This window comes from Chionomys nivalis, chromosome 17, assembly GCF_950005125.1.
Source record: "Chionomys nivalis chromosome 17, mChiNiv1.1, whole genome shotgun sequence".
Lineage (NCBI taxonomy): Eukaryota > Metazoa > Chordata > Mammalia > Rodentia > Cricetidae > Chionomys > Chionomys nivalis.
The window spans coordinates 59,850,349-59,863,905 of record NC_080102.1 but is presented as its reverse complement, the minus strand read 5'-3'; the positions used below and the strand labels follow the sequence as shown (position 1 = coordinate 59,863,905).

Genomic DNA, 13,557 nt, shown 5'->3' with positions numbered 1-13,557 from the left:
GCGTGTGTACACCTGCGCGTGTTTGCGTTGGTATGAATGAGAGTCAGGGAGCCTTAGCGTAAGCATGGTATGAATAGGACGCCTCTGAATCAGTGTGCGTTAGTGTGGATGTCTGCACACTACATAATGTGAATGGGTTCTGTGTTCTCTAGTGTGCTAGTATGTGTACCTGATGGCGTGTTATTCATCAGGCTTGTAGGGTTATGTATCAGTTTAAAGGGTTCCATTTTCTCCTTTCTGGTGAGTCTCTCTAAGTGGTCCAATCTGTAACAGTTTGGTGGGAAGTGCCTAGCAGTCCCCTTGATAGAGATTTCAGAGAGAAATCCTGAACAGGTGAGCACAGGCAGAATTAGCTTTTCCACCCCTCAAGGAACAGGGGGTAAAACCTTCCATTCTCTCCAAGTCTCATTCTCCCTCCACCTTTCCAAAAGATGCAAAATCATTAGAACTGAAGGCAGGTTCCAAATTTAACCCCTCTAGTCTAGGAAAGCCCACCCTGAACCTCTCGCGCAGAGGGAGGGAGGGAAGGGAGTGGTCCTTGCGGTTCAGCCTAGTGCTGGCTTTGGGAGATCAGAAAGGCGTCGAGGGACGTCCATCTCAGAGCTCAGTGTCTGGGTGGCCATGGGCGGAGGCTAAGGGGCCCCCAGGGTGGTGGGGGTGGTGGATAGAAACCAGATGCCTAGGGGGTTTATACTGGAAGGGCCAGAGCCGCAGCCTTTACCCGCTGCTGCCACATGGCGCCTCTGCCTGGGCTGCCCCACCCCCTGGGAGGTTGGGCGGAGGGAGGCCTGTGATGGTGGAGGTAGGTCCTTGGAAAGGGATTCCAGTTGCTGCCCCCAGCCGCTGAGGGTACTGGAGGGGTGGGTGGGGAACAGGACCCAGGAATACCAGATCCACAACTGGCTTGCAATGCTGTCTTAACTGGAGTGGGGAAAAAAAGTCGGAAATCAGAGCCTGAGGGCTGTGGGTTAAGGTGGTATCTCAGAGCTTCAAGTATCCCTCACCTGGCTGACACAGATCCTTGTCCAGGAGGCTTGTTGGTGTGCAGCGGCTGCCCACCTGGGTTTCGACCTCAGACTCTGGCTCTAACATCTTCCTGGGATCCTGCTCCTCCTGTTTCTTTTCCTACCGTTATTCGGCTTTGAGTGCATCTACCCCTTCCCACAGGAAGTGGAAAGGCTGAGCCTTGGCCTCTACCTGCCTGAGAGTCTCTACCTTCTCCTCCTCATTCCTTTACCCTTTCATTGTCTTTCTTGTCCAGTCAGGGTTGGATCCAACTCCCTCTCTCGTTTCTTTGTTCCTAGAATCTAGATTTCCCTGCTGCCTCAGTTTCTTGTTTGATCTACCCTCTGTTTCTCTAATCCACAGGAGTCCAGAGAGCTTCCTTTTCTTCTTCCCAGTCTCTTAATTAAAACCCTAGAAATTCAACCAACACTTTGTCCTTTGACTCCCCCTCACATGGAGGGGACTATGAGGTCGTAGGAACGGCCCCCACCATCACCATGGAGGAGACTACGAGGTCATAGGAACGGCCCACCACGGGCACTTCCTTCTGGGCAGACGGGTGGGGTGGCCCATGTAATCATCGGACACAATTATGCCCTATTTATACCCCATCCCTGCCCCCCACCTGCTGGCTGCGTTACCCTTCACCTCCTCCAGACCTGGCTATGCCTCTAGCTAGTTCCCTTTCCTTCTGAAGTCAGTGTGTCTATCTTTGTTCCTCTGTGTCTGTTTCTTTCTTTCTTTTTTTTTTAAAGGCGGTTTTATTGTCATTGCCTTTTCTTTTCTGCTTTCTCTAGATTTTGTTTTGTCTCTTTTTGTTGTTGTTGTTGTTTTGTTTTGTTTTTCGAGACAGGATTTCTCTGTGTAACAGCCTTGGCTATCCTGGAACTCTGTAGACCAGGCTGGACTCAAAACTCGCAGAGATCTGCCTGCCTCTGCCTCCCAAGTGCTGGGATTAAAGGTGTGTGTAGCACTATGCCCAGTTTTATTTATAATGACATGGTCTCAGTAAGGATCCTTGACTAGCATAGAACTTGGCTATGTAGACCAGGCTAGCCTCAAACTCATAAAGTCTAGATAGCCTGCCTCTGCTTCCCAAGTGCGGGACTTAAGGAGTGTACCACAACTGCCCAGTCTGTATTTGCTAACCTTTAATCCCAGCCCTCCCCAGGGAAATCAAATTTGAGAGTTGGGATCCAAAACTCAAGTGCTCCGTGAACTCGCCTTCTGCTTGCAACTTAAGCTACCATGAAGATCCCTACCATTCATTTCTTATTTTTTTCTTTGAAAAGCTGTGAGGACAAAAGGAACAGGAAGTGGGTTCTCCCCCCACAAAGAGAAAGTGGGGGCTGCTAGAGAGTGGGGAAGGGCAGGCGAGGTTGAGAGCGGAGGGGTGAGGGATTTGCAGATCCCCTTTCCAGGCAGGTCTCCTTTTGAGACATATGCAATTTTTTTTTTTTTTTTTTTTTGGGTTGTCGAGACAGGGTTTCTCTGTGGCTTTGGAGCCTGTCCTGGAACTCGCTCTGTAGACCAGGCTGGTCTTGAACTCACAGAGATCCACCTGCCTCTGCCTCCCGAGTGCTGGGATTAAAGGCGTGCGCCACCATTGCCCAGCTGACATATGCTATTATTTTTTTAAAAAAAATTATTTATTTTTTTATTTTATGGGCATTGGTGTTTTGCCTGGATGTATGTCTGTGTGAAGGTGTTGGTGGATCCCCTAGAACTGGAGTTACAGACAGTTGTGAGCTGCCACATGGATTCTGGGAATTGAACCCAGGTCCTTTGGAAGAGCAGTCAGTGCTCTTCACCATTGAGCCATCTCTCCAGCCCCAACAGATGCTATGTTTACAGCTTGGCTGTCCAGTCTTTCCCCGTGAACCTATCCCTGGAGCCAAGGCATGAGTTAATACTGTAGATCTCCCTCTCTGTCTTGATCTGCATCCCTTCTCTTTCTCATCTGGATGGGATATCACAGTTAGAAGTCCTGATCAAGCACTAGCATAAATTCTTTCTGCAGAGGGAACTGCTGCATGGCCACTGAGAAGGGAGCTGAGAAGCCCCACCTAGGAAGCAAGATGACTTACGAGAGAGACTACCTACTGAAGGAAGGACATTAAAACCCTAGCCAAGAAAAAATGGTGCATTCTGGAGGCAGAGGCAAAGCAGATCTCTGTGAGTTCAAGGCCAGCCTGGTCTACAAGAGCTAGTTCCAGAATAAGCCCCAAAGCTACAGAGAAACCCTGTCTCGAAGAAAAAAGAAAAAAAAAAAAAACTAGCCAAGAAGGCATCAGGGATGGCAACTGGTGCATCAGGAGTGAGAGAAGCTGAAATGTTCTTTGAAGGGGGAGATTAATCCCAAGAGGCTAAGTATGGGCATGAATCAGTTGACCCAATGGCCTTCTGCTCTGACCCTCGCTCCTGCGTGCCTGAAATCTCAACTTCCAGCTTCTGTCCTACAAACTTAGGTGGGCCTAGATCTCATTGAGTATATCCTCCTCTGCAAACTGTGCCATGGTCTTCCCACGCCCCATGACTTGCTCCAGGCTAACTCATTGACACTGACAGTTTGGGCAGAACACACAACCACAACGAGCAGATCGTCCCTCCTATTCCACACAACGCGCACACACACACACACACACACACACACACACACACACGCATACATGTACAGTGCCATCCTGATTTTATGTGGCTGAATGAACAAGAAATCTCCATTGCCAGCATTGGGGGGGGGCTGGTAGTGTAGGTGCCCCATTGTGTCATCATATTCATTGTATGTGAGTTTGTCTGTGTTCATTCACCACAGTGACAGTTCCATGTGGGTAGCAGTATGTACGTGTGCATGCATCATCCCTGTGTTTGTTCATGAGTGTGTATGTCAGTGTGTTCCAGTCTTTCTGTGTGAGTGTCGTCCCCAATCCCCCATCCCCCCCCAGATCTCTAATTAGTGGTTTGGGGTTTGTTCCTTTTCCCTCCTGTTCTTTCCTTTAGCAGAGCAGCGGCGGCAGCAGCAACCTCGGTAGCAGCAGCAGCAGCAGCAACAGAAGCTGCCGCGCCACTGAGTAGCCGTGAGGACTCCCAGTCAGAGTGGGATTGTAGGATTGGATCTGAGTGGGAACAAGAGCAAGCTGACCTGAGAGAAGAGTGGATCCCTCCCAGCGCCCTCAGGCCACCCCTTGCCAGCAGTCTTCCTGCCAGACCTCTTGAGAGGAGACGGGACAGCCAACCCCAGACTCCCCAGGTACAGATGCCGAGCAGCTCTGGGGACTGTCCACAGATGCCTATTGGATTTCTGGGGTATGTAGGACACCTAGGTTCACCTTTCCCGGTAGAACCCCCAAAGAAGCTCTGACAACTTGCCCATATTCCTGCTTCCCACCCGCTCCCTGGGCACCCCCTTTTCTCCTCTCCTTCCCAGATCCCTTCTTTGGGGAGCTCAGCAAATGAAACAGGAAATTTGGACCCTCTGCCTCCCTCTCTCGCCCTCCTCATTGGATCCGGAGTCTTCTCCGTTGGGAAAGCTGTAATTAGGAGGGTGGATCCCTACAGACAGAGAGCAGCCCCCCCACCCCCACCCCCCAGTCCCTTCTAACTTTAGATCTCTTCTCTCCCATTCTCCCTCCCTCTCCCCTTTCCCTCTGGCTCCTCGATTCTCTCCATCTGCCTGGCTCCTTGGGACCTGATCCCCAGCCTGAGGATGGCGTCCTCTCTGCTTGAGGTAACTGTTTCCTCCTCTTCCTAGGAAACCAGCTACAATCTTCCTGGTCCTAACCCATGCCTACCCCACCCCCTCAGCTCACAGAGGCGGTAGCTGCAAAGCCAGTCACTTCCAGGATCCTTCTGGTGATGAGTAGTGTCCTAGGAGGGGCAGACAGGGGGTAGAAGCAAAGGGAGGGGAAAACAGGGCCAGGGGTCGGAGAGCAGTCAAAGAAGGGGGAGAGAGAGTTAGGTAAAAAGAAAGTGAGAACCCCTAAGGTCATCTAGGCACTAACTGTGAGGAGTGCAAGAACACTGGGGGTGAGGGGGAATGACAGCAGGGAACAGGTAGGCTGACAGCGGATGGTGTCTGAGCCAGATGGAGGAGCCTTCAGCTGATTCTTTGGCTTGGGAGGGAGTCCCATGTCTAGGGCTCCTACACTGAGCAAGATTTGGTCACGTCTGTGTTGAGGAGAGAGCCTGGACTGGGAGCTGGTGTGTGGGAGAGGAGGGAGGCTGTGGGAGAGAAGAGGAGAACAGCCCTGCATGTGGGGGGCTGACCTGAGAGGGAACCAAGGAGGAGGGACAGGGTCTGAGGCCGCTTGCCCGGCTCACAAATATTTAGCTTTCAGCCAAAGACAAACTGAGCTCTATTTTGGGAGTGGGAGGCGCCAGGGAGGACTGGGCCACTCCCCTCAGGCTGGGACCCCAGTATCCCTTGCCTCCGGTTCTGACGACAGAGAGAACTAGGGTACCATATGAATTTGGCATCTTGAGAAATCACTAACTTTGCCAGGGCTTCTGGGGGACCCAAGGCACAGAGTCGGACAGGGAGGACTGACGGTCCTCCAGTCACTTGGTGCTCCAGTCACTTCTGGAGGAATCTGGGGTGAGATAATCCTCCTTGGATGTCAGTGCCCTCCAGCAGCATTGACTTGTTCCTATTTTGGGGGCCTTCAGAAGCCACCATCTCAGCCTGAAGTAGTGGCACACACCTTTGATTCCAACACTTGGGAGGCAGAAGCAGCTGAGGCCAGTGCGATCCACATAGAGAGTTCCAGGACAGTCAGAGCTACATAGAAAGATCACGTCTCAAAAACAAAACAAACAAAATCTCTGTTCTGGGTGCGCTAACTCAGGTCCCGGGAGTGACGAGTCCTTGGTGATTGGCTCATCAGAAAGTCACCTAGCTAAACCTGTGGGAGATGTGCGTGTGTGTGTGTGGTCACTTCTGTGTCCACTGGCCTGTGTGTAAGTGTTAGACTTGCCTACATTGCTGACTTTGTGGGAACAGGTGTGTGTATGTGTATGTACACAAGAGTGCGTGTATTAGTTAGCTGGATTAGTTTAGTACTCAAGCCACATGAGGAGTGGTGTCCATAAGGTTATGAGATAATGACTTTGTGACTGAGTTTGAGGTAATGGCCTATAAACCAGTAGGGCGGGACACACTCTATAAGCAGATAGGAATCCCGATTCTGAGACCTATTCTCAACAGCACTGTGTTCCGATTGTTCTCGTGGCCCCTTCCCCAATAGAGTCTAAATTTCTTTATTTATCATTATGTATATATATGACTATGGGCACATACTTTTACTCAACAGACTGAAACAATGGTTTTGAGGAAGCAGAAAGAAAAAAGTGCATTTGAGTCCTGGATCTTCCAGGGCAGGGACAGTGTTGTGGGCATGCATAGCTCCCGCCTTGCCAGCGTGGCACGCGTGCCTGGGGAGGGGCAGCTGGGAGAATTTCTGGAAAGACAGAAGCATTTGGCAATAAGAATGTGTGCTTCTGGGTGCTAGGCTTGCTGGTCTCCAGCTCCCTGTGATCAGGACACACCTAACGCAACCATGGACCAATCTCTCTCTCTTTTTTTTGAGACATAGTCTATCTACATAGCTCTGGCTGTCCTGGAACTCACTCTATGGACCAGGCTGCCCTCAAACTCAGAATCCGCCTGCCTTTGCCTCCCAGGTGCTGGGATTAAAGGTGTGTGCCACCACCTAAGGCAGTCTCTCCATTTCTGTACCTAGTTTTTAGGGTCCTAGGTTCTTCTGCAATGCCCTGGGAATCCCTCTGAGATGAGTAGCTTCTCCAGCAGTGGAAGGAACTTGGGATTCAGAGAGGGAAGTGACTGCTGTGGTAAGGACACTTAGCTGAACTGCTGGGGAGCTGGGGAGGAGAGGACACTAGGCATGAAGTTGGGAAGCCTGTGCTGTTGGGATTCAGCTCAGTGCTGGAGTGCTTGCTTAGCCGGGATGAGACCTTGGGTTCAAATCCCTAGGAAGCCAAAAGATAAAAATAAAATATTCATAATAAAAAAATTTGGTTTGTTTTTCAAGAAAAGACTTCTCTGTGTATTCCCTCTGTAGACCAAACTGGCCTCGAACTCACAGAGATCCGCTTGATTCTGCCTCCCAAGTGCTGGGATTAAAGACATGCTCTACCACTGCCTGACAAGAACATTTTTAAAAATTATAAAGCTGGGCTGGGCCATGGTGGCGCACGCCTTTAATCCCAGCACTCGGGAAGCAGAGGCAGGCGGATCTCTGTGAGCTCGAGACCAGCCTGGTCTACAGAGTAGTTCCAGGATGGGCTCCAAAGCCACAGAGAAACCCTGTCTTGAAAAACAAAAAAAAAAACAAAAAAAAAAAAAAAAAAAAAAAAAATTATAAAGCTGGGTGAATTAAGAAAACTTGGGAGAAAGCTAGAAGTAGGACCAGGAAGCCAGGGTGTTCGGCCTCTGCAGCTAGTCCCAGATGTCAGAAGAGTAGTAAGCATTTCCATTGTGAGTTACTTGGAATCAGGCAGTCCCTTTGAGTCACTTGACATCAGAGAAAAAGCTTATCTTTCTTTAGAAGCTCCTCATTCAGTACTTTAAGTCTTTTATTTTGTTTATTTATTTTCATTTTTTGAGACAGGATCTCGCTATGTAGACTGTCCTGGAACTCACTACGTAGAACAGACTGGCCTCAAACTCATAGAGCCCTGCCTGCTTCCGAGTGCTGGGACTAAGGGCATGATCCACCACACCTGACTAAGCCTTTATTTTAAAGGGTGGTGGGACAGGGATGAGGAACTGGGAAACTGGAAAATGGGTATCTTGGTTTCTACAAGGTAATGCATATGATCATACATAGGAGCTTATGCCCGGAATCCTGAACCCTTTTCCTCAGCTCTTACACAGAGCGAGCAGCGCTGGGGTGGAACTTCTCCTCCAGCCCTTGGCCCCCAGAGCAGGCCAGTACTTTGGCTTTTCTTTCTGACCTTCATGGCCCCCATTGGCCCTTGCTCCCAAAGTCGGGGTCTCATGTCAGCCTAGGGTTGGCTGTCTTTTTTACCCCTCCCTACCTCCCCACAGCTGGGTGGGGTCCCTGGGCTTGGCTGAGGCCCTTGTGGCCACAGTGTGAGGGCCGGGCAGGCGGGGGACCGCATCGGCGTTTTTAAAAATAAACCGACCGCAGGGAAGCCACCGGAGCCGGAGCCGAGCAGGGCCATGCTGTGCAGAGGGGGAGGGGCAGCAACTAAGGGGGAGAAGGAGGGAGGAATGACCTGCTCTGGGGTTGTCTGGGGCCCATCGCCATGGTAGGTTTTTCTTAGGTGGGAAGTGTATGCCTTTCTCCTCCTCCGGCTTCCTTCTCCTGTTCTTTCCTGTGTTTTCCTTAGTTTTCCTGGCCCAGGATCCCTTACCACCTTTCTTTGCTTATTCTGCCTTCCTTGCTTTTTGTTTTTCAACTTTCCTGTCCATTTCTGTCTCTTAAAGCAAACATCTCCCTTTATGGTCCCCTGCTTCTCTGTCACTACCATAGTGGCATACCACAGCTTTGCATGTCACAGTGTCCTTTGTGTCCCATGTTTCTGTATCTCCACGAGTCTTTGAGTTCCTATGTTGCTACCTCCCCTTCATGCTAAATTTTACTCCTGTCCCACCAGCTTTCCTGCCCTAACCTCTCTGCTTGGGCCCTTAGAAGCTTCAGGGAGCCTGGTGGTGGTGGCTGCGCACACCTTTAATCCCAGCAGCACTCAGGAGGCAGAGGCAGGAGTATATCTGTGAGTTCGAGGCCAGCCTGGTCTACAGAGCAAGTTCCAGGGCAGCCAGGGCTACACAGAGAAACCAATGTCTGGGGGTGGGGATGGGTGGGAAAGTCCAGAGGTTTACTGATGGACAATAAACAACAGTTTATTTGGGTGGCATTTGATGGCTCATATTTGGGAGTTCGTAGGATTTTGTTTGTTTGGTTTTTGGTTTTTTGAGACAGGGTTTCTCAGTAGCTATGGAGTCAGTCTGGAATTCTCACAGAGATCTGCCTGCTTCTGCCTCCTGAGTGCTGGGATTAAAGGTGTGCGCCACCACCTCTGGACAGGAGGCTGTAGAATTAACAAGACCTCAGACAAAGATAGAGAGTTGGGCAGGGGTGCAGTATAGGAGTCGTGATCGCAAGGCCCTTCACTGAGATGTGGAGACACTAGCCTCACCTCTAGGACTTGGCATCTCATCTCACACATGCACACTGAACTAGGGGCCACCAGGCAGTTCTGAGAACCCTGGATTCTTGCCTTCCTTTGGAAGGCTTATTAGGAAGACCTTAGACATTGATTTTTATTTATTTCTTCCTTTCTTTATTTTTCCTTCTTTTTTCTTTCCTATCCCCCCCCCCCCCCCCCGGCCCGAGGTAGGGTTTCTTTGTAACTCTTGCTATCCTGTCCTGGAACTCACTTTGTAGACCAGGCTGGCCTTGAATGCAGAGATCTGCCTGCCTCTGCCTGCCTCTGCCTCCTGAGTGCTGTATTTAAAGGCGTGTACCACAACTAGTACTTTTTTATTTTAACTTTACATGTGTAGGTGTTTTGCTACATGGATGTATGTGCGCCATGTGTGTTCCTGGTGCCTGCGGAACTGCCATGTGGGTGCTGGGAACCTAACCCCAGCTCTCTGGAGGAGCAGTAAGGCCTTTTGACTGCCAAACCATCCCTCCAGCCCCAATAACCAGGTTTTAGAAAAATGTGTGATACACGGACACACAAGGGGGGGGTTATCTATGTGAATGTCATGCCATGCCATAGGATGTGTGGAAGCCAGAGGACAGCTTGTGGGAGGTCTCTCCTATCACTTTGGGTTCTGGTGGGGGGGCGTGAACTTAGGTCATCAGGCTTGGTAACAAATGCTTTTACCCACTGAACCATCTCACTGGCCCCATATGGCCAAGCTTTTGCAGGATCTCTCATTTTCTCTCTTTGTTTGTAAGGTAATTGGGTTGAATCCAGTACATACTAGCCAAGGATGCTAGATTGCATTTCTTCCCATGAGATTCTGAGTGTGACCTAAGAAGGGGTACCAGGAGCTCCTGAGGCAGGGCAGTCACGAGGGTGCTCAGATTGGTCATTCAAGAAAGGGTTTCTCTGTGTTGCCTTGGCTGTTTTAGAACTTGTTCTGTAGACTAGGCTGGCTTCAGACTAACAGAAGTATGCCTGTCTCTGCCTCCCAAGTGCTGGGATTAAAGGCATGTGGCACCACCACCTGGATACCTCTGTGAATTTTTTTTGTTTGTTTGTTTGTTTTTTCAAGACAAGGTTTCTCTGTAGCTTTGGAGCCTGTCCCGGAACTCACTCTAGACCAGGCTGGCCTTAAACTCACAGAGATCCACCTGTCTCTGCTTCCCAAGTGTTGGGATTAAAGGCGTGCGCCACCACTGCCCAGCCACTTCTGTGTTTCTAAAAGGCCTCCTCAGTCCACTTTTATGTCTTCCGTTCACTCGCTTGAATGGTTTGGTGCGGACCAGCCCATCCATGGACCACATGTTAGGGGATACTGAGACATGGAGGAGACATGGAGGGAGCTGTGTTAACCAGCTCCCTGTCTTGGAGAGTCTTGATGACTTTGGACTCTTCCATTGCTCAGAGGAAGACTAGCTAGTACCAAGAAGCAGGAGGTGCCCGATGCCTGTTTGAAAACCATTCTTGCTTCACCAGTCTAGGTTTGGCTGCAGCCCTATTCCCTCTCAGTCCCGGAAGTGTCTGCTGTCCTCTCCTCTAGCTTCCCAGCTCCAAAGTCCATGCCAAGAGATTCCTTCCCAGGGCCTTGTGGACTTGACTTCAGGGAGATGAAGCGGTGACTCTTCAGTCATGGACTGAAGCAGAAACAGGAAATGAAGTGAAGTGAAGCCAGGGGAAATCTGGACTGGGGTCCAACATGGTTCCCCAGTGCTTTTGCTTCTCTCTGTGCCCCCATACTGCTTTCTGTGGAGAGGATATGGAAGACGATGGCCTTGCTGTGCTGACCAATCTCATCTCAGAGACTCCTGGGCTCAAGTGACCCTCCTGCCTCGGTGTCCTAAGGAGCTAGGCTTTTGAGTTTGGGTTTTTAGTTTCAGTTTTTCAAGAAAGGGTCTCTCTACAAAGCCCTGGCTGTCCTGGAACTTACTATGTAGACCAGGGTAGCCTTGAACTCACAGAGATCCTCCTGCCTCTGTTTAGAGTTCAAGCATAAAGTTATGCGCCACCATTCCCAGCCTGTTTGCTTTTGAGACAGGGTCTATGCCGCCTGTTCTGGCCTGGAACTGCTGTGCAGCTGAGGGTGACCCGAGCCTCTGGTTTTTCTTACTTCCACCTCCTAAATTATGGTGTGAGTTACCACATTCAGGTCATGCTCTTCCTTTTTGAGTCCCAGGCCATGACTTGGCTTTTGTCTGCTTCGAGTCCACTTTCCTAGGTCAGGGCCCTAATGCTCACTTCAGTCAGCTCTTCCTCAGACTCCACAGCAGGCTCTTCCTGTCTGCTGGACTAGAGTATCAGGTCTGGGCCTCTCCTGGCCCGGGGTCCAGGGGTCCAGGGGTCCAGGGCCTCGCTGGCATGCCACTCTTCCCTCTAGTTCCCCGTCTCTTTAGCTTTCCCTAACTTCTGTGCTTTGCCCTCTGTGTCTGTAGGTCTCAGTCCCATAGCTACACTCTTCCCACTCTCATCTTTCCTCCTAAGTGGTGTGTCTGGCTCTCTCTACAGGAAGAAGCTCACTATGGCTCCAGTCCCCTGGCCATGCTGACAGCAGCGTGCAGTAAATTTGGTGGCTCCAGCCCTCTGCGGGACTGCGGGACAGCCGTGGGAAGAGGAGGCACAAAGAAGCCATACTCCGACCTTTCAGCCCCCAAAACCATGGGGGACGCCTACCCAGCTCCCTTTTCAAGCACCAATGGGCTCCTCTCCCCTGCAGGCAGTCCTCCTGCCCCAGCCTCTGGCTATGCCAATGACTATCCACCCTTTCCCCATTCATTTCCTGGGCCCACTGGTGCCCAAGATCCTGGGCTACTGGTGCCCAAGGGGCACAGCTCTCCTGACTGCCTGCCTAGTGTCTACACCTCTCTGGACATGGCCCATCCTTATGGCTCCTGGTACAAGGCAGGTATTCATGCAGGCATCTCACCAGGTCCAGGCAACACACCTACTCCTTGGTGGGACATGCACCCTGGGGGCAACTGGCTAGGTGGTGGCCAGGGCCAGGGTGATGGGCTACAAGGGACACTGTCCACAGGCCCTACCCAGCCTCCACTGAACCCCCAGCTGCCTACTTACCCATCTGACTTTGGCCCCCTCAATCCAGCTCCCTACCCAGCGCCCCACCTCCTGCAATCAGGGCCCCAGCATGTTCTACCCCAAGATGTCTATAAGCCCAAGGCAGTCGGCAATAGCGGGCAACTGGAGGGGAGTGGTACAGGCAAACCCCCGCGGGGTGCAGGCACTGGGGGTAGTGGTGGATATGCCGGTAGTGGGGCAGGGCGTTCTACTTGCGACTGCCCCAATTGTCAGGAGCTCGAGCGGCTGGGGGCAGCAGCAGCTGGGCTGCGGAAGAAACCCATTCACAGCTGCCACATCCCTGGTTGCGGCAAAGTGTACGGCAAGGCTTCCCATCTGAAAGCCCACTTGCGCTGGCACACTGGCGAGAGGCCTTTCGTCTGCAACTGGCTCTTCTGCGGCAAGAGATTCACCCGCTCCGACGAGCTGGAGCGCCACGTGCGCACTCACACCCGGGAGAAGAAGTTCACCTGCCTGCTCTGCTCCAAGCGCTTTACCAGAAGCGACCACTTGAGCAAACACCAGCGCACCCACGGGGAACCAGGCCCGGGGCCGCCCCCAAGTGGCCCTAAGGAGCTGGGGGAGGGCCGCAGCGTCGGGGAAGAAGAAGCCAGTCAGCCTCCCCGATCTTCCACCTCGCCTGCACCCCCAGAAAAAGCTCCTGGAGGCAGTCCAGAGCAGAGCAACCTGCTAGAGATCTGAGCTGGGTAGAGGAAGGTCTCCAGTTCCAGGGTCCTCTTGCCAGGCTCTCTTGGTGTGGTGGGCCACTGCTTGCCCCTCACTCTTTCCTATGCATGCTGTACTTGGGGGCTTTCTCCGCCTGACCCCTAGATATTCCTAACCTGGCTATCTCCTTAGTTCTTCTCCCTTTACCCACTTAGTCAAACTCCTCTCAAGCCTTTGCCTGTGCTCTGGCTTCCTAAACTTTCTCTTCCCTTCCGTGTTCACAGCCTCTTACTTTTTTCTTCCCTTTGGACTCCCATCGCCCTCATTTAACTCTTTGCCATGGAATCTTTTTGCTTCCCACTTCCCCAGCAGCTTCCGGCTGAGTTCAGGCTTCTGCTGTGCTTCATTCCCTTGAGCCTTTTTTTTAAAAAAGCAAACACAATGATGATGATAATTTATTGCCCCCTGGTGGTTCTTCATTAGGAAGCAGAGTTAGGGAAATTGGTGTTAGTTACCCGGCTGGGAGCATAGTGCCAAGAAGGGGGCAGACCAACGGGGATCTGTTCCCCAAGATGGGGTGACCCCAGGGTCAGGGAGGCTGCCCCCAGCCTTGAGTACTTA

The 13,557-nt window shown here is 51.5% G+C and overlaps 1 protein-coding gene across 2 annotated transcripts; it reads left to right on the top strand.

Annotated features, from left to right (window-relative positions):
- The first annotated feature begins 4,173 nt into the window (after window positions 1-4,173).
- Sp7 (Sp7 transcription factor) lies at window positions 4,174-12,972 on the top strand. 2 transcript variants are annotated; one of them, XM_057792621.1, is made up of 3 exons: window positions 4,174-4,252; window positions 4,702-4,729; window positions 11,704-12,972. In XM_057792621.1, the coding sequence occupies exons 2-3, from the start codon at window positions 4,709-4,711 to the stop codon at window positions 12,970-12,972; spliced, it is 1,290 nt and encodes a 429-aa protein (XP_057648604.1). In that variant the 5' UTR covers window positions 4,174-4,252; window positions 4,702-4,708. The 2 variants fall into 2 exon arrangements, with proteins under 2 accessions (XP_057648604.1, XP_057648603.1); XM_057792620.1 differs by lacking the exon at window positions 4,174-4,252 and adding an exon at window positions 4,260-4,308.
- The last annotated feature ends 585 nt before the right edge of the window (window positions 12,973-13,557 follow it).

Coding starts and splice junctions, on each gene's coding strand:
- Sp7 (XM_057792620.1), top strand. CDS start 4,289: ATGCCTATTGGATTTCTGGG. Junction 4,309..4,701: donor ATGCCTATTGGATTTCTGGG/GTATGTAGGACA, acceptor CCTGATCCCCAG/CCTGAGGATGGCGTCCTCTC. Junction 4,730..11,703: donor TGGCGTCCTCTCTGCTTGAG/GTAACTGTTTCC, acceptor CTCTCTCTACAG/GAAGAAGCTCACTATGGCTC.